General features: G+C 42.2%; 1 protein-coding gene across 3 annotated transcripts in view; it reads right to left on the reverse strand.

Moving 5' to 3' along the window:
* Window positions 1–48: 48 nt before the first annotated feature.
* Window positions 49–27187, reverse strand: part of LOC100872468 (uncharacterized) — a 284383-nt gene continuing 257244 nt past the window's right edge. For all 3 annotated transcript variants that reach the window (XM_086911640.1, XM_086911641.1, XM_086911642.1), the window contains exons 4-12: window positions 9812–14029; window positions 8892–9206; window positions 8683–8752; window positions 7750–8165; window positions 5235–7184; window positions 4715–4837; window positions 4430–4596; window positions 4111–4325; window positions 49–3789 (exon numbers count right to left, since the gene is read on the reverse strand). In XM_086911640.1, coding sequence (XP_086767766.1) covers window positions 3368–3789; window positions 4111–4325; window positions 4430–4596; window positions 4715–4837; window positions 5235–7184; window positions 7750–8165; window positions 8683–8752; window positions 8892–9206; window positions 9812–14011 — 7878 coding nt within the window. In that variant the 5' untranslated portion in view covers window positions 14012–14029 and the 3' untranslated portion in view covers window positions 49–3367. The remainder of the gene's footprint in view (window positions 3790–4110; window positions 4326–4429; window positions 4597–4714; window positions 4838–5234; window positions 7185–7749; window positions 8166–8682; window positions 8753–8891; window positions 9207–9811; window positions 14030–27187) is intronic.

Here is a 27187-nt window from a genome sequence, read left to right on the forward strand (position 1 = left end):
CTAACAATGGAGGGCAGGTGTCCGTAAAGAAATCAAAAAAGCGTTGAGATCGGTAAAAATACTTGTTTTTATTACATCGATAGGATAACTCGTTACTGTTATTAGCGAAAAGAAAATCACGAGTCGAGTTCATTACGAAAATCGAGTTTGTCGGTCGGTTGTGACTTGTTATTCGATAAATTTGACGGTACAGAACAATGATAAATGACGATGACAATAATAATACTAATTAATCAATATAATCATAACTCTTTCTTCTTTTTTGTTTTTCTTTTTTTTTTTTCTTCTTTTCTTTTACTTCCTTAATTTCATTCTTTAGACGAATCACAGAGAGAATTTAATTTGTATTCTTTCTCGCATTATTTTTTTTTTTTTTTCTTTAACATTATATATCCATTAAACTAAACTTCTGAAATAAAATATATATATATGTATGTATATATATACATATATATTTATATATTTATATATATATAATATATTTTGTTCTTTCTCACATAAAATTCCTTCTTCTCATAAAGCAGCAGCGTTTGTTTTTTTTTTTTTTCTTTTAACACATTTAGAAGTATCCTCGAATATAATATAGTATAAATTACAATGGAGGAGGAGGAAACGTTTACAGCTAAGAAAATGTACATTCATAGTTCGGTATTATGTATATATCGTACAATAAAAAAAGCGGATAGTCGTGACAGTAGTAGTAATAGTTAATAGTATTGGTAGTGGCAAATAGTAATAGTAATAGCGGTAATCGTAGTATTCGTAATAGTAATCGGTGACCGGTAGTAGTAATAGTAATAGTAATTAATAATTAGTAGCGGTAGTAACTGCGATAGCCCCTATTATATTGCGAGAAAGTGTTTTTTTATCTTTTGTGTCTGTTCGTGTTGTGTATAATATATACATACGCCTTTAAACAGCATATTATTCGATTATTTCTCCGCTGAAATTACAATATTCTTTCTCAAGTTAACTCTAAAACGCTTTTGTTTTTTTTTTTCTCTTTTTCCCTTTCTTATACAATTACACGTGCGTAAATGTGTGTTATACGCGACTATAGTAATTATGAACAAGTGTCGTGTTCTTCCTGGCTACTTATATTATTATTCGATATCTACTTTACATTTTAAAGGTACATTACACGTACAGTTATTTTCTTTCTGTCTCAATTCACCCTCGATCTACATATATATCAACTTTCTCATTTTCTCTCTCCTCTACATATGTTCTCCTTTTCTGAATCTCATTTCAAACATTCTTTTTCTTAAACAGCCACGATCGATGATGCACAGAAATTGCCATCTGCAAGAGAACCCGGGACTCTTCGATGCACACATACGGCAGATGACGTTAGATTTTTTATTCGAAAATATGTATGTACACGTGTAAACATCACGACTCGTCTACGACATTAATCGGTAATATTCGTTTAGAAATCGTCAGCTAAATAAAATTAAAAAAAACGAGAAGCGAGCGAGCGACCAGTCATCGATCGATCTCGATCTGGAACGATCGTTCAACGTACGAAACGGTATCTCTCTTTCTCTCTGTCTACTGTGTACATTATGAGGAAATAACAATATCTTGACGATCGTTTTACAGATCAATCGAATATTTTTACGATGCCTGGTCGTATCCCTGTTCGAATCGATGCAACGCATAGGATATCGAGAATACGCGTACGGATATTTCCCTGAGACTGATCAGAACGACTAATCCTCTGTACACGGAGTCAAAATGAAAGCGCGTAAGCATGCTTTTGTTAAACAACTCATAGAAGCTTGTGTCTATGATACAAGTAGAAATTTTTTTTTTATTTTTCAACATTCTATTTCGACACATGCTTCGACACGCTTCCGAAGATATAAGTACATAGAGATCGGTTCCATCGACGCATATAAATGAAAAAAGTCTAATTTAAATGCATCAATGATCCTTTGAACACGTTCACTGCTGAACATGATAATCTTCAACATATTCATTCTATCTTCTTTCGCTATAATATATATACATATATATATATATATATTTAATAAACGTAAAAATGTAAACACTTATATTAAGTCGATAACAAAAAATTGATCAATTGGATTGCACCAATCCGATAGATGAAACTTTAAACAAAAAAAAGAAATTTTCAACATAACGATACGTGATAACGATGAACATGATAAAAAAAAAATAGAAATAGAGTAGAACTAGGCAACAGTGAACGCGTCGTATTTTCTCAGTTCCAACGAGCTAACAATTGAATATTATCTGTAAAATAAATCGCTAATTCGAGGATCAATCATCGCGAATTCGATGAGAATTATTGCACACTGTGTCTATTACACGGTCGATCCATTTTCTTACGTTTCTCAGACCTAAGGGGCGCTGATCGATCGCGTTTAATCAGCAATCGTTTAACAATAAGTGGACTCGCGAAATTGCACATCCCAAGAAAACAAGAAAAAAAAAAAAATAACGTAAATGCTCCATATTTCGACGATTAATAAACGTTTGCTTAAATCTATATTTTTGTGAACGCGTAACCGAATTATACTTTATGTAATCGACTTATTATTACTAATAAAAAAAAAAAGAGAGAGAAAGAAAGGAAGACAGAGAAAAAACGAAATTAACAACGCAGTAATAATTCGATAACTCGTATGTTTTTCAACGTTTGTTCTCTGTTAATTTAACGAAACAATCATAATCGATTCAATCGAGAACGCACGCAGTTACCATTCACAGTTTCAAATTCTCTTCGACAATGAGTATCGATTCTTTCAATACGAATAATCGAGTGAATGAAAATAAGCGCATGGACGCCTATCAGATTCCAAAATATTCGCAAGGATCGTTCAAATATTATTCCGCTTTCGAATTGAATGTTTGAACGAATTATTATACAAGATCAGGACAGTATGATATCATTGAACAAGATAATAATCTTCATATTGAAAAACCATTATTCAGGACTCGATCATCCATCCCATAAAAATATCACCGTGTAGAGAACATTTGTCAATAAATACTGCTAAATAGTGTCAGAAAGCACTGATTATTGAACGATCTTCCTCTATCGTAAGCTTAAACGTACTTTTCGCACCTTGTATTCGACCCCGGTTGCCTCGTCAAGCGGAATCGGAGAGGAAAAATCTGGCCTCTATCGAACGAGAGACTCGAAACAGCTCAAACGAGCGACTTTTCACGGCGAACAAGATTTTCAGGTTCACGTTCAATCCGTGGCAGCTGTCTTGTTACCCTGTCGCGTTCTGGGTTGTCTCTTAGGCGACACGCTCGAGCTCTTTTTCGGAAGTTCCCTCGAGGCGGAAGTCGACGGTTTAGCCTGGGGTGATGACTGCCCCAGAGGCGCCTCCTGTCACCTCAGGCTGATCACCACCTTCTCCACGTTCAACAGAGACCTTACTTTATCGTTGTACTTGATCAGAGTCACCTTAGACCCCCTCACGTTGATTCGTTCGCCACCACTGAGCAAATGGCAGCAACGAGATTGTTCCAGAAAATCTTGAAGTTTTAATTCTTTCATCACGTCACGATGGGCAATGGCTGGTGGACCGGAGTGAGCTTTTGGATTTATTTGACGGAGTAACGCATCTCTACTCTTTATTCGAAGAGCTGCCATCAAGTCTTGGAGGAGCATCCATTTATCCGGATCGTTGGTGAGAGTGAAGAGAACTGGCAGATTCACATCACCCATCTCTACCTCGATCTCATCTAGTTCGGGCTCTGGGCTATCCATAGGAGGATCGTCAAGGGGATTGTAACCGGTTTCTTCGAGGTCTGAAAGGAAATAAGTTGCTTTTAATTTTCTGATATTCAATTGATATGTTCGAATAGTAAACTATATTGAAGATAGTTCTAATTTTAAACTTTTTAATTTTGTATAATTGCAAGCTTGAAAGATCATAATGCATATATATATACACATAAAATATAGAAATAGAGAAAAAGTTTTGAAATATTGCCAGAGATGTATATAAAGAAGAATTGATAAACCACGAAAAGAATAGAATGACGAAAACATGGAATCGAGGAAGATATTAAAGAAAATAAGTTGGACAGCCTGGGAAGAGATTAGATTCTTAGAAAATTAGGACGTACCAAAAATAGACGATGGACCGCCAAAAGACCACGGTGTACTCGCGCGACCCTGGATATCGTCTAAATGTTGTTCTAGGATCGAATAGGCATCGGTATCTGCTGCTAACATTAGCGGGGTTTGTCCGGAATAAGTGGCTAATAAGGGATCAGCGCCGTAGGAAAGTAATAGGCGTACGAGTTCGGTAGCACCATTTTCAGCTGCCTCGTGAAGTGGTCTGTGATGAAAGCACATCGTGTTTCAATATATTTTTGCGCAATTTAAATTTAATAAAAATGAAAAGAGGGGAAATAAGTTTATAAATTCGAGTTTATTGATCACCTTATTCCACCATTGGCACTTTCACTCGCATTCGCACCGTATGCGAGTAACAATTTCGCGATTTCGAGATGACCTTTGGAACACGCTTCGTGAAGAGGCGTGTAACCCGCGTTATCCTTCGGACTCGGCGCGTTATTCAGCTTTTCCAAGCAATACGCGGTGACATCCTGTGTCCAACACGAAGCAAAAATGCAATTTAGATTCAAATGTTTACCAATGAATATTTTACACCGGGTCGTCATTGAATTTTCAACGTCAGTGAATTATTTTTCAATAAATATTTACCGTATAACCGAGTCTGGCGGCACGGTGCAGCATCGTTTCACCTACACCTTTTTTGATCACCCAGGTTCTAATTTCCGACTGAATATCTGCTACGCACTCTGGACTGGGTCTTGTTAACACTTGCTGTAAAGCAAATATTCTAATGTGAATAAAAAAGGTATGAATATTCACGCTATTGAATCCATTGAAAATTATTTACTCGGCAAGAATACCTAGAATTAAATATACAGTCAATTTTATATATAAACTATTAATATATTTAATATATCCTTTTATATATATAGCTTTATTATATAGCTTTTGGAAGGATTTTTTTTTCGATTTGAAAGAATCTATCATATAATTTATATATCATAATATAAGTTGTTGAAAATCGAATAATCTGAAAACATAGAATTTCTTAAATAAAAAAATAACAATTTATTATATAATGATTCTGCTACGAATTCTTTTATTTGAACGAATTCTATTGATCAAAATATCATTATTTATATATAAAAATACTCTTACAAAAACTCACCCTTTTTCTTTCCTTGGGTAACGTCTCATCCTTCTTCAAAGGTTTTTTCTTCTTGCGAATGTAATCGAACCCGGAGCGGAACTTCCGCCTGCTTGTTCGCAGTTTAAGCTTCTTCTTATTAGGAACTTCTGATTCATTGATCTCGTCATCGAGCTCATTGTTCTCCGTCTCTTGCGCATCATTTGTTTCCTCCTGTGCTGGCTCCTCTTCCGTCTCAGTCTTTAAATGTCGCAGCTTCTTCTCGGCCAGTGATTTCAACAAATCCTTCCGCCTCTTCATCAACAGATGATGCTTCGAGTTCATGATCGCCTTGTGACTCCTCAAAATACCAGCGTTCTTCAGCCTCGAAACCACCTTCTGCTTCAAGGTTCTTTCTTTGCTCAATCTATTCTCTGGTGTTTCGTTCTGAGAATCGTCATCTTGAGAGGTGTCATCGTGATTCTGCATAGGTGGTGCCGAAGCTGGCCTGTCCTCGCCGAAAACTTCTCTAATTGTTGCCTGTTTCTTCAACACCCTGGTCTCTGTCCTCGTTCTACTTTTAAGCACCAATGTGGAGAACTCGTTCGGCAAAGCGTGGTTATTCTTAAACGTATCACGGAAGTTGTTCACAGTTTCCTTGCGGAAACCGAACAGGAACGAATCTGTCATTTTGATAGCTTTCAATGACTTGTCCTTGACAGGTGATTTACCCTTCGGCGATTTGGACGATTCCAACAAGGGCGTGAGACTCGGAGTAGGGAGCAATTCAGGCTCGTTGTTGCCTTTCTGCGGCGTTTTATTTGTACCTTTGTCCAACTTCTCCTTCTGTTTCCTCTTCTGCTCTTTCTTGCTGGTACCAACCTTCTGAGCCAATACATCAACGATGGAACTGTTCTCCGACTTCGAGTGCTTCATACCTTTGGGCGGACACGAGATGGTCGTAGACGACGTAGCTTCCTCATCGTCGATCTTACTTCCTATTCCAATTCCCGTTGTACTGAAACTATAATTGGACTCCACGTCGCTGTCAACCAACTTCTTCCTGTTCAGATACACATCAGAACTGTCCATGGAGACAGACAAGGCTGGAGAACCGGGATCCAAATCGGGCAGCGAGGTAGACAACCTGTGAAACCTAGACGGCTTCGACACGGTAATCAATCTAGGTGGCATCCTCAAAGATTTCTTGTACACGTAAACTTCCTCCTCCCAGCCAGGCCTAAAATCGCTCCCGTCTCCGAAAAGAGGCTTCGGTTTACCTTTTTGGGAAGAAGTCTTCGAAGTGGATGATTTGGATTCCTTCTCGGACTTGGATTTTTGCGGCGTCGCGTCTCTGGATCTAAGCTTCATCCCTTCGGATTCTGCGCTGCTGTTGGCGCACCGTTTCCTAGCCCTAAGCCTGTCAGCCACGGAAGAACCGTGACCAAACTCCGTGCTGCCATCGCTCTCCTCGCTCGAAGATTCGCTACCACTTGATGACTGCAATTTAATTCTGCTTCCTCTGCGCACCCTTCTCTTCCTGCATATTATCTCCTCCTCGCAATCACTGTCGTCCTTCTTCGTCTTCTTCTTCGTTCGTCGAATCAGCGGCACTTCGTCCGAATCGTCGCTGGAATTCTTCTCCTCGTCGTCCTTGCTCATCTCTGGCTCCGTCTTCACCTCAACCTTGATATTCTTCATTTCCGACGATTCGTCATCTTTCGTCGCTTCTGGAGACTCGTCCTTGCTGTCCATGGGCGAATCGTCATCTTGAATCTCCTTTTTGATGTCCTCAGGTTTGATCTGAGACGTGTTCGCGTCCGACTCTTTGCTGCTGTCGTTCCCACCGTCATCGAGCTTCGAGGTTATAGTGCAACTGACCTTTTTCTTGCGACCACGCTTCTTCATCGCGTCGCCGGTTCGTAGCTGTTCCATAAACTTGTCGCATGTGCTGGACCAGAACGAGTCCACTTCGGTGATCTTGTCGTTCTCCTGAAAACGGTAAACGGATCAATCTAACAAATGCAATTGTTGCATCGAGAAAAAATATGCGTGGCAAAGAAAAATAATAAATTAGATACATAAATGAGAAATGGCATCAAGAATCATAGAATTTATCGATGATATATTCAGAAATAATTTTCATTGTACATTTTCTAACTACATTGAAAAATACCTCGCTCTTCAAAACTATTGGTAAATTATTCATTGCTATATTTGATTTACCATTCATTTTATACCAATAATTGAATTTGTAGAAATGAAATCTATACATTATTTTTGTATACCCAGGAGATTAATCTTTTTCAGACTGATGCAATATTACATCTCAAACTAATTATTACAATTAACTTTAGAATTGTTAGAATTTATTTTGCACTACAAAAAGACATAAGCAAAACATTATATTCTAACAGAAGTGATGTATTTTTTTTCAAACAATCTTACGAATCGTTCAAGATGATCTAAATCCGATTAAACAGTCATTGCTTTTCAAGGCTGTTCGACCAAACAGGAACGAATCACGGGAGAAACATCCATACGCAAATAACGTTACCTTCAATTCTATTTTCACGAGATCGGACGATGAGGTCATGCCCATGCACATGGCATCGTTCAGTGGAACGGGTGGCTGCACCTTCGACAGCTGTTTTCTGTCCCTCCTCATCTCCTCGAGCGTTTGCCGCTCTAGAACAGGCATCTCGCCTTCGGAATCGCTCTCTCTGAAGTCGAACACCGAAGTCTCGGACGAACTTCTGAATCCGCTGGCGCGCGCCGGCACGCTCGAAGCGATCGCAGGCTGTGGCGCCGGAACTGGAACCGTCGCGGCCACCGGCATGTTCTCCTCTTCCGTTCTGGAGAACAGGCGTCTTCGGGGCGGTAAACAGGCCACCTTCTCGCGAGTCAACTTTGGAGGACTGCCTGCGGACGAGCCTGATTGAGGTGTCGATGTTGATGCGGCGCTGTCTTGTTCTGAAAGTGGATTTTTTTGAGTTTTTGAAAAGATATTTAAAGCGAAAAGTATTACTATTTGAAATTATTGTTTATTGTATATAATATAATCAAAAATCAATATAACTTTCCTATAAACAAATCAAGATAGATTATCAATTAAAATTTGAAACGTTACAAATTATTTTAACGAAGCAGCTTGAAAAATGAAGAAAATCAACATTTCATACAAGAATATATTTATAGAGTATCGATCTTCGAATAAATATATTAACCTTTCAACTTCCGATAATTTCCTTCTTTACAAAAACTAATCGACTAATTACCTTTACTCTTTTTAATTTATCATTGACGTGTAAAATAAAATAACAAGTTTCGATAATAAATAAAAGTTACTTTGTAGGATACATCTGTTGTAATTATTAAAATAAAAACAAACAATTTGTTTTGCAAGATGAGAAAACAAAAATAGATTTGGATTTTCACGGAATCAGAAACAGAAAGAATCCGATAAATCAACGGAATCTCGAATCTCTACCTTTCGGAGTGGACGATGCATCCTGAGACGGTACATTGGTCGGTTTCGTTGCAAATTGGCCGGTTCCCACCTTCAAGTATCGAAAATAAAAAAAAAATAACATGTTTTATTAACAATCCACGAGTCGAAATTAATTAAAGATTTAAAAAGAAGAAAAAAAGAAAAAACAAGAAAGAAAATCGAATTAAATACATCACATATAAGTTCACCTGTTTCAGTTCCGCCTTCGTTCTGATTTTCGCTGCCAATATGGCGGCGAGGCCGTCGTCTTTGTCACGGTGAATCTGATTCTCGGCTCCTCGGGGTCCCAGGAGTGCCTCCTTGCCAGGTAGCGTGGCGGATGAATTTACTCTCGAGCCGTACAAACTACGGGGGGCCTCCTGAGTGATCGAGTCTACCGCTCTCGGCACATGGAACTTGTAATGGGGCGGCGTGTTGCTGTTTCGTTCCAGTAAGCTCGCAGCCGTGAATGGTGACAGGTTGTGCCTTCCTATGTTCGTTTTGGGCTCGACCGGTGCAACAACCTTTGGGAATAGGGAACACAACGCGTTAGAGTACGATAACGGACAGTTCTCACCGCTTCTGAGACCACCGTTGGAACGTCACTTGTTACATCCGTCATTCCCCCGGATATGATTCTCAAGGAGGAGAAGGATGGTCGAATAGTTAGTTTGACGTTCGACTGGCAGATTTTGTGGAGAAGAGTCGAGATTGACGTATCGAGAAATTTTGAAACGAAAGGAAGGAAAAAGGGAGGACGTAAAAATCGAGATAAACGTTAAAATGTGCGAGATAGAAATACAATAAGAATTTCTCTAAGAGATAAGATGTAAAAGGGAACGAAGAAATTGATATGTTCGTTTCGAGAGCGACCGATTTATCCAACTTCTCGAGAATTTCAAGCTTGGAACAAGTTTTATATTTTCACGAAGCTCGACTGTTTATCTCCCGAAGCATACTTCGCTTCGAAGTAACTTAATATCCCTTAACTCGGAAGCTTTCAAACTTGCTCCAATTAATATTAATCGAAAGTTTATACCCTCAAAAACAACTTCGCTTCCGGTAACAAATCGAAACTCTGGCCCACCACCACCATCATCACTCTCACGCTATTACATCGAGCACGTACCTTATTTTGGAAACTTTGTTGACTATGATTAGCCAGGATAGGTTGCTGACTGTTCATCTGCTCCTCCCTCTGTTGCTTGTTCTCCAGACTGTTCCTCAACAAGCTGAGCACCCTTTTATCAGCACCAGTGTTGCTCGGCGGCTCCGCGTTCGTGGCCTGCCCCCCGGAAGTGGCACCACCACCACCACCACCACCACCACCACTACCGGCACCACCACCTGTTGGCGGCCCGCCACTTTTCTGACTCTGCCTGTAATTCGGGTACACGGACGTTTGCCCGGCTTGGGGCACAGAATGAACGTTCGCAGGTTTCGTGATCACCGGGTGAACGTAGGGCGGCGAGGCGTGAGTGACCTTAGGCTCCGCGTAATTCCTCTTATCACAGTAAGACGGTTGCTGATACCTGGACGACGCCGACTCGGACGACGCGTAACCGTTATCCGACCTCTGCTCGTAACTATTTTGCGCGACCAAGGTTCCATTAGGCAATGGGACAGGCAGGCTCATCTCTTGCCTCTTCTGTTGCTCGTAGAGGGCTTTCGCGGTCGACAATCTCTGCTGGATCCACGTGTCCAGCCTTGGCTGTTTGTTCGGCCCCCCAGCCCCGTATATCGTCTCTCCAGGCCTCTTCGAGGGAGCGGTGGCAGTGGTGGTTCTCTCCCTCTGCGGCGGTTGGCCGAACTTGCTGCTCCTGCTGTCCAAGTAATATTTCGACGAGTCGGACGGGTAATCCTGAATGGGAAGCGCCGCCGGCCCTATCCTTGCCGGGTCCATCATCGGATACCTGGAGGATCTGGAGGCGTTGGCGGTGTCGTTGCTCGTCGGGTAGGAGGACGAGGGTGGCGGCGGAGGCGGCGCCGGCTCGTAAACCTGCGTGGTGGGCAGTGAAGTCTTCTTGAACGTGGACATGTGGGGCAGTGGAGCGGTATTATTAGGATGCTGCGAGGGAAGAGGCTGCGGGGGCGGGGCGTAGAGCTGCTGCGTCGTGCTCCTCCGCTGAAGAGTATTCTCGTGCTGTTGGCCGTGATGGTGGCGCAGCGGCGCGGAATTGAAGTCCGGCAAGAAATCGACCTTAGGCGCGCACACGGGCGTGGACGTTCGTATACTGCTCGTCGGCGCTAAATTTCTCGCGTTACCGGCCGACAATCTGTTGTCATAGGCAGGAGGGTAGGAGGCCGGTTGCGGAGGAGGGGGTTGCGGGGGTGGCGGAAGCATGGTTCTGGAACTGTTGCTTCTCGAGATCACCGAGCTGCTCACGTGCTGCTTCTCCATCGTCGGCATCGTCTCGATGTCGTCCTGGGCGGTCGAGTCCGCGGACGTTTTCACCGTTTTCACGGACAGGTCCAAAGGGGATTCCCTTTTCCTCACTCCGTTCGTCTGGGGCGACGAGGTTGCTATGGAAGGGGCGGCGGCGGCGGCGGCGGTGGTGGTGGATTGGATCGTAGGCGCGGTCGAATTTTGATACGAGGGGTACTCTTTGTACCCGTAATCCTCGCTGCCTCTTACTGGTTGATGGTGATAACCCGTGCGATTCCCGTCCGACGTCTGGTAACCGTGTATCGTCGTTGCTGGAACGGAGGATCTGGACGCTGAGTGGCCTATAGAGGTGACGGTGGTGCTGGAGGAGCTATTGCTGCCCTGGTGGCTGGGCGCCATGGTGGTGGCGTAGGTCGGGTAACCGTGTTGCGCCGTGTATCTGCTGTACGAGGAATTCGTCACCGTGTTCGTCCTTCCGTTCACGGGCATCGCGTGATTCGACATGGCCGACAGGGTGGCCGGATACTCGGGCGGTATCCTTTGAGGCGCGGCCATCGAGGACGCGGGCGGCGTCACCACCGAAACTTTGTTCGTTGTCGTTCCGTAGCCGCGTTGCCTTTGCGCCGACTGCGCTTTGCTCGCGGATTCCCGCCTGTTGGAATGATAGGACGACAGAGCGGCGATGGGTGGAAGGTTGTGCGTGTTGGTGCTCCTCTGCGCGCCGGCCGGCGTCTGGGGGCCCCTGTACGGGGCGTAGGGCACCTCGATCGAGCTCCTCTTCGCGTCGGCCCCGTTGTACGTGACCGAGGGTTTGCTCGGCTGATAAGAGACGGTGCCGTTCGCGTTTCCGTTTCCAGAGCAGATCGACTGGGCCGGTATCGACATCTGCTGGACGTACGCCTGGCTCTGAGATCGGCTCGATTGCGAATAATAGTTGGGCTGCGTGTGTTGCGCCGGTTGGGGGCTCTTTTGGTAGGAATGATACGAAGATTGTGGCGGCAATCCGTACGGATTCGCGGCGTAGCCGGCCGCGCTCGGCTGCTGATAGTGCTGCGAGGTGATGGGTGGCAGGGTGTAGGAGTGAGGGGTGGAGTGAGAGGTGGCCGGGGGCGGAGGGGGAGGATAAGTCGGCGAGTGCGGCTGGAAGCCGCTGTGCGGGGAGGGCGTGTGATGAGGAGAGGCGTGAGGATTGTGCAGGGTGGACACGTGGGGCGATTGTCTGTGGGGCGATGGGGTGGCGTGATGCGGAACGTCGTGGGGCGAGGCGACAGGGTGATAACCGCCTAGAGCCGCCGGTGGTGGCATTTGATTCGAACTCGAGGAGGTGGAGGAGGAGGAGGAGGAGGAGGAGGACGAGGAGGGTGCGGACGTCCCGTGTACGATCATTCGGCCCGCGTACGAGTTGGACGCCATCGAATGGGGAGACGCGTTTATTCGACTAGAAAGCTGTTGCTGGTGCGGCTGTTGAGCGTGCTGATGGTGAGGCGGAGGTATCATGCTCCCGGCGGATGGCAAGTGAGACGAAGGAATGTGCGCCGGAAGATTCTGGTAGGGCGACGACGACGACGACGGCGTGGACGAGGAGAGCGACGACGTGGACGACGACGACGAAGACGAAGGAATGTGACTCGAGGGATTGGCCGTGTGGCGGGGACTGCACGGGTTCACCGACGAGCAGGACGGAGACGAGGAGACGCGCGAGTTATGCGATCTTTCCTGATGTTGCGAGGGCCTGTTGTTGTCCATCGCTTGGCTGTTCGACGACGACGACGACGACGACGACGACGACGACGACGACGACGTCGGGTTCAATCGATTCTGATGCTGCGTCGCGCGATAGTTGTGCGTCCCCGAGGACGAGCCATAAATCGAGCTACTCGACGCCGGGACAGGGGCGTTGTTGGCGATGTACGAGCTAGGCGGCACCCTCTGCTCCTGCCCTTGGCCTTGCGTGGAAGAGAGGTTGCTCTGCTCGACCGGCGTCGGCCTCGTGGCCGGTTGCACGTTCCCCGTCGACGTGGACGCCGCGGCGACCGTGGACGATTGATAGATGGAGTTCTGGGTGAACGGAACCGGGGCGCTCTTTGTTATGTCCGGATGATGGTAGCGGGGGTAATATTGGGTCCTCTGCGCTACGACCGGCGCCGCGCTCGACTGCGATTGTCGATCGTTGGCAGTTTGATAAGTCGGTTGGTGCGTCGAGGCGAATATCTCCGCGGTTGAGTACGAGGTCCTGGAGACGGGGTTCAATTGTTGGTAAACGGGGCCCGGGGAACTGGGCTGTTGCGGTGGTTGCATTTGATGCAGATGGGGCGAGGTCGGCGCGGTCGGTTGGTGATGGTGATGATGATGATGATGATGATGATGATGGTGATGCTGATGAGGGTCGTTGTTGGACGACGAGGAGGACGTTGTCGGCTGTTTCTGAGCGAAGTTTGACGCTGAGGAGGAACGGCTGGAGGCCGACACCGGTTGCATCTCCGTTAGGGTGATGATGCTCGAGGACGAGGAGCTCGCCTCCATGGGGGATCCCTCCTCGCCTGGCCTCGTGTCCGGGACTTCGACCCTGGTCGGCTGGGGTGGATAAGGTTCGACGGATGGGCTCCAGAAGGTGCTGCTGCTCGCTGCGTTGTCCACGGACGATGGCCTGACATCGTTGAGATATCGGCTCGTTTCTTGATCGGAGGTGCTTGATCCGCTCGAAGCCGATTGCGACGGTAACGATAGTGGCGGTGGTGGTGGCGGTGCGGGTGGTGCCGGTGACGGAGGAGCCACGGACGAGGAGGTGCCATGGTCGTGCGACGACGATACGGACGAGGCGGAACTCGTTGATGTCGTGAGACCGTGATCCGCTGACGCGGTCGCACTACCTGTACTCGGTACCGGCAGTCCCTGGAAGTACTGGCGAGCCCCCTCTAATACGTTCGTGAAGCTCACATCCATGTCACGCCGACTGCTGATCTGCAATTAGAACGAATTATTATATTAGTACGAATTCGGTTTAACATTTTTTTTTATGCGAAAAAAGAAATTATTTTGATCGTTTGATTCTTCATAAAAAGATAAACTTCGAATATTTCTCTGAATAAGTCGAAGTCATTTTGAAAACGGTACTGGAATGTACCGTTCGTTTCGATCGCTAGTTTGATGAAAAATGAAAATTTTCGAAAGGATCTGTATCTTAAAAATAAAGAAACATTTAATAGAATGGATTCTTTGGAAATTTCGCGTATTGATATACTTCGAGAATGTTTAATTTCTTTTGTGTTTCGAACGTTGCTTATCGATCTTACGAGAAGAGAGGTGTATTCCCCGAGGGTTTCTCACGCAGATGAGACATTCGAAAATAAGGCAAGTCTCATAAACCGCAACGAGCGATCCCGAAGATTAACGAAAACTAAGTTCGCACGGTGCTGTCGACTACCAGGCTAGGGAACCAGGTCGAAACATTAATCTTCATTGTCTTGTATTTGTCCGTTACGAACGAATGCTTCTCCCTCTCTCTCTCTCTCTCTCTGCCTGCCTTTCCATCGTTCCTATTTTCTCCAACCACCGACTCGAAGCGTGATCTCGCGTTATTAATCTCGTTGAAAGATAAGATCATCGCGCGGAACTGCAAAGGGGAGCGAGACGAGATTCTTCAGAGAGACCGATGACGAGTTACGATCCTAAACGGTCGGAATTGATAGAGAAACCTCGTCTCGTGCCTCGATTAAACGCGGCTCGGTTCATACACCTGATAAACGGCGGCGAGGAGATGGAGGAAGGCAAAGGGAATTCAAATTAGACAATTTACTCTTGCATTAGAGCTATACACGCTCCAAGTGTATATATTATATTCGTAATATGAATAAATGGAAAGCATTATCGATAATTAAACATCATTCCAATTTTATATTTCTAAATATGTCAAATGAAAAATGAAGAAACAATGTTTCTTTCCCCCAAAAAGAATGTATTTAATTATCACGACCCACCAATAAGCCACATCTTCGTCAAGTGTCGCTGATTCAACATCGTCATTATTGATCCACGTCATCCCCAAAATCGAGCGTTCAACTCGAACAACAACGACTCGCAACGGAATAACAAGGAAGACCGTCCCCATTTATCAACGTCCATATCACGATTCACATTTCCACCAGCAAAACTCTCTCTCTCTCTCTCTGTGTAACGAGGCATCAACGGGGGTCTCCCAATCCCATCGAACGGCGATCGAGGGGTGATCGAAGATAGAACCCTTTATCCTCCCTCGAAACATCGATTATTACCAGAGCGAGAGACGTTTGCGTAGAGAGGTACGATTGCGATCGTTCTGCGACGCTCATCGAGACGAACAGTTGGCCCGTGTACAGAGGCATCCGCCATGATTCGCGCGTACAGGTAGCACAACTAGCAAGTTGGTAGGCGAGAATCAATATCGCGCACCCTTGCAGACCGAGCAAGTTGAAGGGTTGGTTAGTTTGGTCCCCCTTCGCGCGCCCTCAAAGGCCCTCCTCGAACCATCCTCTCCTCGCTCTCTGCCCTTCCTCCTCCGCGACTTCCTCTCATTTTTATTCCAGGCATATTCTCCTAAACGCGCTGCGTTTCCATGGAGTGATCGAAATAATTGTGAATTATATTGCATATCCTTTGTTCGTTTGTTCGAACGATGCGAGATATTATAATTTGGAATAATAATTGGAAGATTTTTCAGCACGTTGATTGTTAAATATTGCGTATAACGATGTATGTATTTAAAAAGGAAAATGAATGAGATCAAGGAAGATTTATTTCTATACGTTGAGATGGAATGCAAAGTGGTAAATTCAATGGAACGGAATGGACGAACAACAAAGTGTTTGGCAAGTATACTTCATTTGATTTATTTTCTCAAGCTTCTTAAAAGTTTCACAATCGCGAAGGAATCTTATTTCCCGAGATATAAGAGTTTTAAACGTTTTCAACGGAAGAGTCCACTTACAACCGTGGACAAAATTAAGTGGACATATCTAGCGAGCAACAAAAAGCTAATTCGTTTACGAACTCGTGATTTAAATTTTATTGAACAAGTTGACAAAATATAAATATGAAACACAAAACGCGAAGCATTAAAATTATAATGAAAAGAATCGCGTTTTTACTTGCTTCAAATTATTTGTTTCCGGAATGATAGTGGCTTATTTATACACTTTCTTTTGTACTTTAGTAATGGTTTGCTACACAATTCTTTAAAACCTACCTCTTTTAATCTTCGTCTTACGGTTCTTGAAGATACGTTTAATTGCAACTGTTCAACGATAGTTTGAGATGTTATCGTTGGATTACGTCGAGATATTCCGACAATTCTTCTATCTTCGTACGCACTTGTGTCACGTTTCCGTCCTCGACCGCGTAAATTATCAACCCTGCCATGTTCCAAATACTTTTTATAAATTTTATGAACACTACTCTTGGAAACGTTATATTTTCGGGCAATATAACGGTAGCTTTGATTATTTTTGCAATCAGATACAATTAGATTTCGTAACTGAGCACAAACTTCTTGTTTTCTATTAGCCATGTTTATTCAATAATATTGAAGTTTCCAATACGAAGGCTTCACGAATACTGACGATCCAATACATTTGGGAGGTAATCTCAATATTTGTTTACATTGTTTTTCCGTTAACGCGAAACTCTCTACGTGTCCACGGAAGTCTAAAGTTCACCGATACAAACAGATACGTATAAATAATTATAGAAATTTGATTTTATGATTTTATTCGTATATACGTAGTTACATTTTCGAAAAATATCGAAAAATTCAAATTTATTCCCATCATTGTATCTGAACGATGAATTTCCATGAACGTAGTGTCCACTTAATTTTGTCCACGATTGTGTATATAATAGAAACATGTTTCCACGCGTATCTGGAACTCAGTCATCCCGAGCATCCGTTCAAATACAACTTTTAAAAAGACAGTCGTTCGAGCTTTTCACATTACTTTAAATGTCTCGAGAATATAACGATGAGAATAAACTTCTTCTTATTTCTTCTTGAGAAACGAAGGATCGAGGATTATACCGATTGTAAATCACGTATGGAACGAGTTAAGAGTAATTTATATTCATAAATTGATATTTTAAAAAAGAAAAACTTCCTTTGCATATCCTTTATTCAGTTGTGTTAAAATAACTTATGTATTTCATAGCTGGACTATAGACGTTTAACGAAATTCAAATTTCCATCGTCAAGAAGAAGTAGAAATAAAAATTCAATATGAATATTTTAGTTGAAATATTTTATATATTATATGTAAATTTTTGCACGTTTAAGTTTGGTATACCTTTCGTCATTTATAAATAATTTTGCAAGCAATATTCGTGCAAAAATTCAATTGGTACATTTTCAAATATCTCTGTTTTCTTTAATGCCCACGTTAATTAGATTTTTCATCGAAAGGAAATTGTACAGCTTTGATTTTCGAATATTCCACGAGATAGAAAATTATTTTATCGCGACAAAATGTGATACACTGGTGGACGATAAACGTGCAGAAATGAATACTCAAATGGCAAAGAAAAGATCGAGATGTTTCAATTCTCGAACATTTCTCGGACAATCTGATTCTCTCTCCCTTTTGCCAGGGTCTCTGGAGAAATCAGAGTTTCCGACGAATCGACTTAGGGAATCCTCGCTTGTTGAATTCGATAAGAGAGATCTTTGGAAATCCATCAGGCTTGCGATACACCTATTTATTCGCAGTTGGGCTCAACCATCATCGTAATAGAACCAGTGTAATTTCGTTAGAACTCCTCTCGAGCAAACTGTTCCCCGATATAATTGGGTCATCTGGTTTCTATAACGCGCTCACGGATGGATTTAAGACGAGATAAAACTGCAGAATCGCGATTTCTGGCGCGTTGATTCTTATCGATCTGTAATTAAGCGTAATTGCGAGTTAAACGCGGCACTCCTTTTGCGAGAAAGTTTCGAGTTTACTCTCACTACGAGATCCCTTCTACGGTGAGATTCTTCGGCAAATTTCAAGAATATCAAGATTCCGTGAAGTTCAAAATCTCCGAATCTTCGATAGTTCAACGTGGAAATCAAATATCAAGACATCTCTGATCCACGATGACAAGAAGTTAAACAAGCAAGCGTATGTATATACTCGATAGATTCCCTGAAAACTCTGTGGAAAGATTCGAATTTTCGAAGGCATGGAGAGTTTGGTCAAAAATTTAAAAATCGTTACAGAAAGTTTTCGTTATCGAATCACGTAAATCAATTTAGAATCTTTAATATACCATGTACTATTAAAAAAAAAAAAAAAAAAAAAAGACTGTTACAATATTCCTCCAAAGTTCTTTTGGAAATAAATATATTTATTTAAAATATGTAACTTATATCTTAAAGCTTGATTAAACGTTATTGAAATAACGAAAACTTTAAACCGCTATAACTTCGAAGATAACGGTCTCCAATTAATGGATGAAAGATCATTAGAAGCGCGGAATCTTCCTCTTTAAAACGCTCTTTCACTCATCTCGATACGACTTCCGGTTCCGAAGATATCGACGAATAAAGAAAAGATAATTTTCGATCGTTTACCTTAAACCCTGTTAAACCCGATTAAAATTAGAAAAAATTCGAGCCGCTGTAACTCCGAAGATAACGACTTCCGGTCAACGGATGAGCGGTCGTTGGAAGCGCGGGACCTTGCCCTTTAAAACGCTTTTTTATTTATCCCGATACGACTTCCGGTTCCCGAGATATCGTCGTGCAAGGAGAAGGGTAATTTTTAATCTTTTATTATCTTTGTCCTTGTCGCTTATTCGGACCTCTCGCTCGCACCTCGTCTCGCCGACCTATCCCAAGCTCCATACGAGTGACAGACGCGATTCCTGGAAAAACAGTGGTGCGCGTTTCCAGGAAAATATGTAGGTCAGTGGGTCGCGAATGGATCCGTCCATTCATAATTTATATTAAACTTTGAATCCTTATATCTCGGCAACGGATCGAGATATCGGGATAAAACAAAAAGCAAATTCAATGGCACACCTTTCTCTATATCCTCAACAGACTCTTATGACAATTTATAATTTCTAATTTATAATTTCTCTTGTTTTATATATATATATATATATATATATATATATTAATTGAATATTCGCACACGTTTGAGCTACATAAAAATTCGCTCTCTCGATATTTAATTACCCCGATACTTGTGGAATACGATTTCCAGTGAATACATATTTCTAATAATTCCGATCGACTTTATATCGTTATAATTTTATTACAAAATAATAAATAAACGATTTCAACGATTTCCATAAGAGCGAAGAATAACACGGTATAATTCCCGAGACGCGTATCACCCGATCGGGATCGAGGCTGGAATACGAATGAACCGGCGTGCTCGAAGGTCGGACGAAGATTGCGAGTCGCGATAATCCGGTGGCGCTCGATTAAAAGCCGTGGCGCGGCGGTTGGCCAACGGAACGTGGCGGAAGTACGAGAGAGGGAGCCGAGTAACGTTTTAAGCCGGGTTAAGCCGTGGCTTAAATGCTCGCCACGCGGCGAGGACTTGCTCGTCCGAAGCTGGTACGCGCGCACACACTCGCAGCTGCGCGTGCTAATTTTTTGTCGGAGTAACACGCTTCGAATTCGAGGCTGAGGAGGCTGGTCGAAATATTTTTCACGCCGACACAGTCAGGAAGATTTGTATGTCGTTTTTAAATTCGACCTTAACATCGAATTCATCGCTGAAATATTCATTACACGGCTCGTTCGTCTTCTGTTCTGAGATTTATTTCTCTTTCTCTCTCTCTCTCTCTCTCTCTCTCTTCACGATCTGTTTTAAAATATTCTCGAATCACGATTCGATTTTTTCTTTTTACTTCTAATTCTTTTCGCAAGAATTTCCGTTTTCCTTCATAGTTCCGCCACTTTGAATCTCTTTACATTGCATTACACGGTTCCGCACGAGTCTTCCAATCGATTTCCACCCTCTTGTTCTTCGTTACCGCCACGTGGACCTTGCAAGGTAACCTATTATTAACTTATTACTCTCGAACTTCGACGGAGTGTGCCGAGCATAGCAAGAAAATTACAGTTCACTTCCATTTTAATTTTAACCGTTTCCAACCGTGTCAACCATGTCCAATCTATCCCGTGATCGTCGATGAATCGCTCTTGACGCGATTAAACTTTTAACTTTTAAACGACGTGTTCTTAATTTAAGATTCTATGAATATATGTATAACCGGCTTTATTCTTAGTTATATATAGTCGGTTTCGATCGCTTTTATCTTGAATTTTTGAATGACTTGATTAATTAAAGAATTTTTTTTTAACTAGCAAGCAAGAATGTGAGAAATTTATTTTTAATAATCTTTAAATTTTTACGTGATACATGCAAAATACATGCAAGAAAAACGTCGATAAAAGCGATTTGTTTCGTTGCAATTCGGAAGATCGGATCTTAACTAACAACATTTCTAATTAACAAATAATTCGATGCTATTACTATTATATAAAGATAACAGATCTTCAGAAAAAAAAAAAAAAAGAAAATCCTAAGAAGTTCCAAGATTCATCATTGCATCACTGGCCAACTGATTCAGCTGCAACAATCGACGCTATTTTTCTCTAATTACTTCTCTTTTAGAACAGGTTTCTCACTCTGCCACGCTTCCACGTTAGGATAGAGAAATCTATCTAACTTTAGATAGACGAAAGATCCAGTTTGTAACGTCGGTTAGAACAATCCAATCGATCAATTCCATCTTCTTTTTGCCTTTTCGTTCCTCGAAAACGCCTCCGCACAGACAGACGCGGCCAGTCAACTCGTTGTCAAAGTTGAATAATTGCAGTTTGGCCATCGTTTGTTTCAATTCTCCGCAAGGCAACCATCGCTCATTTTCCGTTTCGAATCCAGAAAATAACCGATCTCAATCTCCAAAATATATATCTACTTGTAACAACTTTATAAAAATCATCGTTCATTTCAAAAGCGAGAAGAATACGCGTCCACGACCCAATAATACTTACACGCAATTACATCATACATAACATAAAATTACGTACGTAAAATTTTCCACCGCCCTTTCAAAAAATACTCGCGAATCGACTCGTCGAATTCACGTGAAAATCGCTAATCATTTCCCTTCCACACGATCTGCTTTCCCTCCCCCGTTCCCAGGATTCAATGTTAAATCGTTTCACAGTCCGTGCACCGACTAAGAGAGTAGCAGTCGGCGATCATTATTCAAGATCACTCGCGTCGCCCATTAACTCGGCCGGGGATAACGTTTCGTAAGGCTCGGTTTCGCAACGACTTTCGCAGCGCACGACAACGGTAATATTTCATAATACGACCAGTTGTAAACAATTTCCCCGGAGGGCAGTAAAAATAAGGTGCAAGATAGATATCGTGCGACCGTTCGAGCGGCAAGCACCTGGAATAAGGTCAGGGAAGCCAAACGGGGGAGAAAAAAGGCCGGCGATCAAAGCTGGAAAAAGACTTGGGAAACGGTGTATGTAAACTGTATAAAACTTGGAGTATCCCGTTCGAAAATTTCGACGAGTTTCAAACAAAACGAATTTCTAACCAATTTTAACACTCTGCTCTAGAATTATTTTGCAAAAGTTAGTTAGGAATTTTATAAAAAGGCCGAACTGATTCACTGTATTCGTGCAATGGAAATCATTTTCCCAAATTATTTCATCTTTACCCGGAATAAAAATCCAAGGCTCGTTTTAATCGATCCTCCCCATTCACAAGAGGCTACACGAGGTCTTAAGGACAGACACGTGCTCCAATTTCAATAAGCAACAACCAAGGTGTATAAGAGCGTGTATCGATACCGAATCGATATATGAATTAAACATAACGCATCGTGTCGCTTTGCAAACGGTTCGATATTCCTGTGGTGGTGGCCAGGGCAGCGGCGGAGATTAATTTACGCGTAGGAGGCGTTATCAGTGGCCGGTATCATGGGAATCGGCGCGTAGGTAGCAGGCTGGAAACGGCGAGAATCGCTTAAACGGATTACTTTATCAAAGTTGAAGCTGTGTGTTGGTGTGGTCGCGAGGCAGTGGTGAAGGTAAACAATGCATGCGACGAGGCAGCAGACATTTCGAGGAGGCAAACACGCCACGGCGGAAAATTCAGTTTTCGTCATGGGCGTTCGGTGTCGGAAACGTTGTCGCTCGTAAATATCGCGAGGCAAATCGTGAAAGGGGGAAACGAGACCGGGTTGTTGAGTCAGGTGGATGACGTGTATCGATCGAGGAAGAAAATTCTACAAGTCGATGGCTCTCCAGCCTCTTTTTTATATTATATTCAAGAAGAATGCGATAGTTTTCCTCGAGTTTGGAATTTCTCTCTGAATTAATTCGAAGAGGGAGTTCTGAGTTCTTAGATCAGCACTAGAATTGTCGTTGTTTGCCTGTAAATTTAAAACTTATTTTTTTAAGAAACATTGTTACTGCGTTATTATTTGAAATTCTGACGAAAATTTGTGGGAAGGGGTTGGGTTAATTTATTCGCGCAATTCGGTGAAATTTGTGATTGGAATGTAAGAGAAATCTTGGTTGGAATTTTATTCCATTTCAAGAGTATCTCGTAGGTGCTCAAACGCTACTACGATCCCGTAAATCGTGTCGAACGAAACGAGGAAAGTTTTCCTAACAGGATTACCACCCTCTCGAGCCACGCAAACGTGCTCACGGATTCGCAACCAGACAAGGCAACAAACAGTCGTCGAAAGGTGAACTTTAAATGATTTCTCCAAGCTAGGGCAGAGAGAGAGAATCATATGAAAGAATCGAAGATTCGAATTTGATTGTAACAAATGTTGGATCACAGTTTTAATTTCATCGCTTCTAATCAATTATTATTATTATCCAATTCGATTATCTTCGAGTTATCTTCGTTCTTCTTAACAATCCACGATTCTTTTTTATTATTTTTAAGAAAAAGAGAAAGATAGACGTAACACTTATCGGATATAATTTAATTAGAATATAATATAAGAAGACTCTTTAGACTATTGAGAGTCGAATTATTTTTTAATAATCCACTTATATTTATCATTTATTATTATTTCTAAAAGAAAGTGAAAAAGATATTGCACAGCTTGATACATATAATAAGCACAATTGAATAATAACTTTATTACATTATAACAAGCAAAAAGAATCGTTCATTTACCTGAATAATTTAAGAAAATCGATAATAGATATCTACATATATATTTACACGACATGAATTCAACATAATATATCGCATAATCACTGGTATTAATGGACCGATTCTCGACGAGTCTACTCAACAACAACCGATAATTATTAATTTAAAACCGTGCCTCGTTGATCTCATCTCCCTCTAAAAAAACGTATTTTCACGTATTCGAAATCCCCATTTCGCAGAAAACAGGAAAGAATTCTTAATAAGGGAAATGAAACAAGGTTTTCATTTTCCACCGAAAAGATAGGAAATCTCGTGTTTCTTAACCAAATAACGTGGCGAGCGGTCTCCGCGTGTGTCGTTCTAACTATTAACCAACCTTCTCTTCCTCCTCTCCTCCAAAAACAGAGAGAGAGAGAGAAAAATAGATAACAGCATTTCAGCATTTAGCATCGATTCTAAAAAAAAAAAAAAGTTCTCGACGAACGAAAAATGAAAGAAGAGAGGGAAGAGATTAAAGAAAGAAAAAAAAAAATAAATAAATAAAAGGGACAGATGAAGAGCGGTTCGTAATTAAAGGTTGCGAGTTAAAGCAAATGAAAAAAGCGTGGAATCGTGTTGCTGTTCGATTCGAAAGCCTCTCGAAAAAGCTCCTTATACGGGCGCGTGTGCGTGTGCACGCGAGCAGAGCGTGACCTCCATGAAAGGAAGTTTTACACGACCCGTTCCCTCTCTCTCTCTCTCTCTCTCTCTCTACGTTTGTTTGCCGTTTAAAGCGGTTTCAGCAGGTGCTTCCACATCGGCAAATTGCATGTAAACCCCTTCCGGCCCAATTGCGCGCGATCGAAAAGGACGAGAATTTGCACGCGGTCGGTCTAACAACGCGACGCTCGGCCCTGCCTATCGATAGATCGATCTTGCGGCCATTCGTGCGCGGATTTGTGTACTTTGCTTCCTGTTGATCGCTGTTAACCCGCGGCTACCAATGTTCTTTAAACGGTTTCGTTCGGGACGAAATACGTGTTTCTTTTTTTTTTTTTTTTTTTTTTTTTACCGTGAAAAATATTCTCATAAACGTAGATTTCGTTCGACGCGACTACTTTAACTTAAAACATTGCACGTCATCCTTTTCCCTTTCCTCATCATCGCTAAAAAATTATAAGAGAATAAAGATTAAAATCGAATTTAAAATGATAAAATAGAAAATATTAATAGATTTCTAATATGATTCTTTAAATTTTGCATTATTAATACGCGCAACTGTTATTAATAATCTCGCAAAAGATGGATATGTTGTTTCGAGATAAGTATAAATAAGAAATAACGTGCTGAATAAATCAATTGGATTCAACGAATCGTTTTTTATACAGGGATAAAAAAGAGTAAAACAACGAAAGTAAGTTTCTTTCTGAAAAAATACCCATTTGCATAGGTGAGGGGAGAACGTGTACGTCGTGGAGAATGCACTTCTTTCCTCCCGACGCAAATCCCTCGGTGGAGGAAGAACGGGATTCCTCGTATCCCGGAGACTTTGCACTGGGGAAGACCCAGTGAAAAGTAGTTTTCGTCCTTGACCCGTTTTCAGACGGAACTTGGAAAATTCTTCGCGCTGGATAGAGAAGGATAGCGAGTCAAGGCGATGAGAAACAATCGACGTTTACAACTTCTTTATCTTTGGAATCTCGCGATCGATTTAACTGGTTCTCCCGAGTGATTTCATGTACCAGCGATTTCAAAAACAAGAAGTAGGCCAAGAGTCGTGGCGCGTATTCGCCGCGGCTGAATTCCTCGCAACGAGTCATCGCCCACGCGGGCCTTGCAGTTATTCGTATCTCGCAGTGAAAGCAACACGAGTCAAGTTATTTTCGCTTCGATGAGAATCGGTACGACTTCGTTCTTTTTTTTTTTTTTTTTCTTTTTTTAATCGTATCCTTGCTTCTGTTAAGTCTTCCAATTTCATTACAAATTTTATACCCCATGCCATTTCCATATTGATATTATTATCACTAAAGCCGTATTGGGATCGATGTATCGTTTAAATCAAGTAATTCTTTTCCTCGATACGATCTTTGGATCATATATCAAAAGCGACAAATGCGATCAGTCAAGTGATCATGAAATTTTCCTGCACGTATAATTGCCCTAAACATTTCGATTTATCCAAAATTACCTGCAACAATTAAACGAACAACAACTCCAACATCGAATTCAATCACGCGATACAAATTCAACAATATTTCAGCAATATTTTCATTCACCTCGATATTCATCCCATCGTGTTACAATTATCGCGGTCATTAATAACGTTTTTATTTACGTCGTAGCTTTTTATCCCAGCCATTTTCGAAGAACTCGTTCACGAGAGAACGAGTTTTATATCATCCTTCGGTTCGAAATTTTATCTCGTCCGTAACGGTACGTTTTCGTTCCTTCCTGCTTCTCCCGTTTCGGAACGATCAATTCCCGCTTCTTTCACCGAGGAACGACGAAACCTTTCGAAAGACGCGATCAGGTCGTGGGGACAGATTTAATTATTCATCCGTGGCGCTCTGGTTGCTTACAAGCGCTCGCCGCTCTTCCCGGCCAAGATTAATTGGCTCGTTCCGCGCTGCTCGAGGCGGAGATTAACGACGCCGGTAATGAGAGCCGCGGGATTATTTCGGAGCAACGGTTGCCTGTCTCGCTGACCTTTGTCGGTTTGCTCGTTCGCGGTTTTTCAACACGTGACGGTGGTGTCGATCCATCTTGGAAAATTGAAAACGGGCGAGGCGATTTCGATGAGAGGACGATGCTTAGGGATAATAAGGGTCGATGAAGATGGAGCACAGTGAAATTTAACGTAGATTTTTTCGTGTTGTTAATAATAATTTTCGTTTAGCTTTAGAAGAGTATTTTCATTCTTTCGAAAAAACTGGTTGTAACTTCGAACGTGGTGATTTTTTTTTTTTGTGAATGGATACAGGATCATTGGAATCGTGCTCTTTAAATCACGCTCTTTCGCTCATCTCGATACGACTTCCGGTTCCAAAGATATCGACGAATAGAGAAAAGATAATTTTCGATCGTTTGCCTTAAACCCTGTTAAATTTGATTAAAATTAGGAAAAATTCGAATCGCTGTAACTTCGAAGGTAATGACTTCCGGTCAACGGGTGAGCGATCGTTGGAAGCGCGGGACCTTGCCCTTTAAAACGCGCTTTCATTGATCTCGATACGACTTTCGGTTCCAAAGATATCGTCGAATAAAGAAAAGATAATTTTCGATCGTTTACCTTAAACCCTGTTAAACCCGATTAAAATTAGAAAAAATTCGAACCGCTGTAACTCCGAAGATAACGACTTCCGGTCAACGGATGAGCGGTCGTTGGAAGCGCGGGACCTTGCCCTTTAAAACGCTTTTTTATTTATCCCGATACGACTTCCGGTTCCCGAGATATCGTCGTGCAAAGAGAAGGGTAATTTTTAATCTTTTATTATCTTTGTCCTTGTCGCTTACTCGGACCTCTCGCTCGCACCTCGTCTCACCGACCTATCCCAAACTCCAGACGAATGACAGACGCGATTCCTGGAAAAACAGTGGTACGCGTTTCCAGGAAAATATGTAGGTCAGTGGGTCGCGGACCCATTCATAATTTCTGGCGCTACGTTAAACTTTGAATCCTTATATCTCGGCAACCATTTGAGATATCGGGATAAAACAAAAAGCAAATTCAATGGCACACCCTCCTCTATATCCTGACTAGATTTCGATGACAAAATTTTTAATCTCTCTTCATTCGTTTTTACATCTATTTTCAAATATCATTATTCAATTATTATTATTGCACCGCAAATTAAAATCATAACAGGCGACTAAGTATAAGAATCGATTCGAGGTGCACAAAATTATAAAGCTCGAGCAATAATAAAATCCACGAATACCGCTAATCGATTTCATGGAACTTCGTTAAATAATC

This window comes from Apis florea, unplaced genomic scaffold (assembly GCF_048593485.1).
Source record: "Apis florea isolate Af1SG1 unplaced genomic scaffold, ASM4859348v1 contig_3326_pilon, whole genome shotgun sequence".
In the NCBI taxonomy this organism is placed as follows: domain Eukaryota; kingdom Metazoa; phylum Arthropoda; class Insecta; order Hymenoptera; family Apidae; genus Apis; species Apis florea.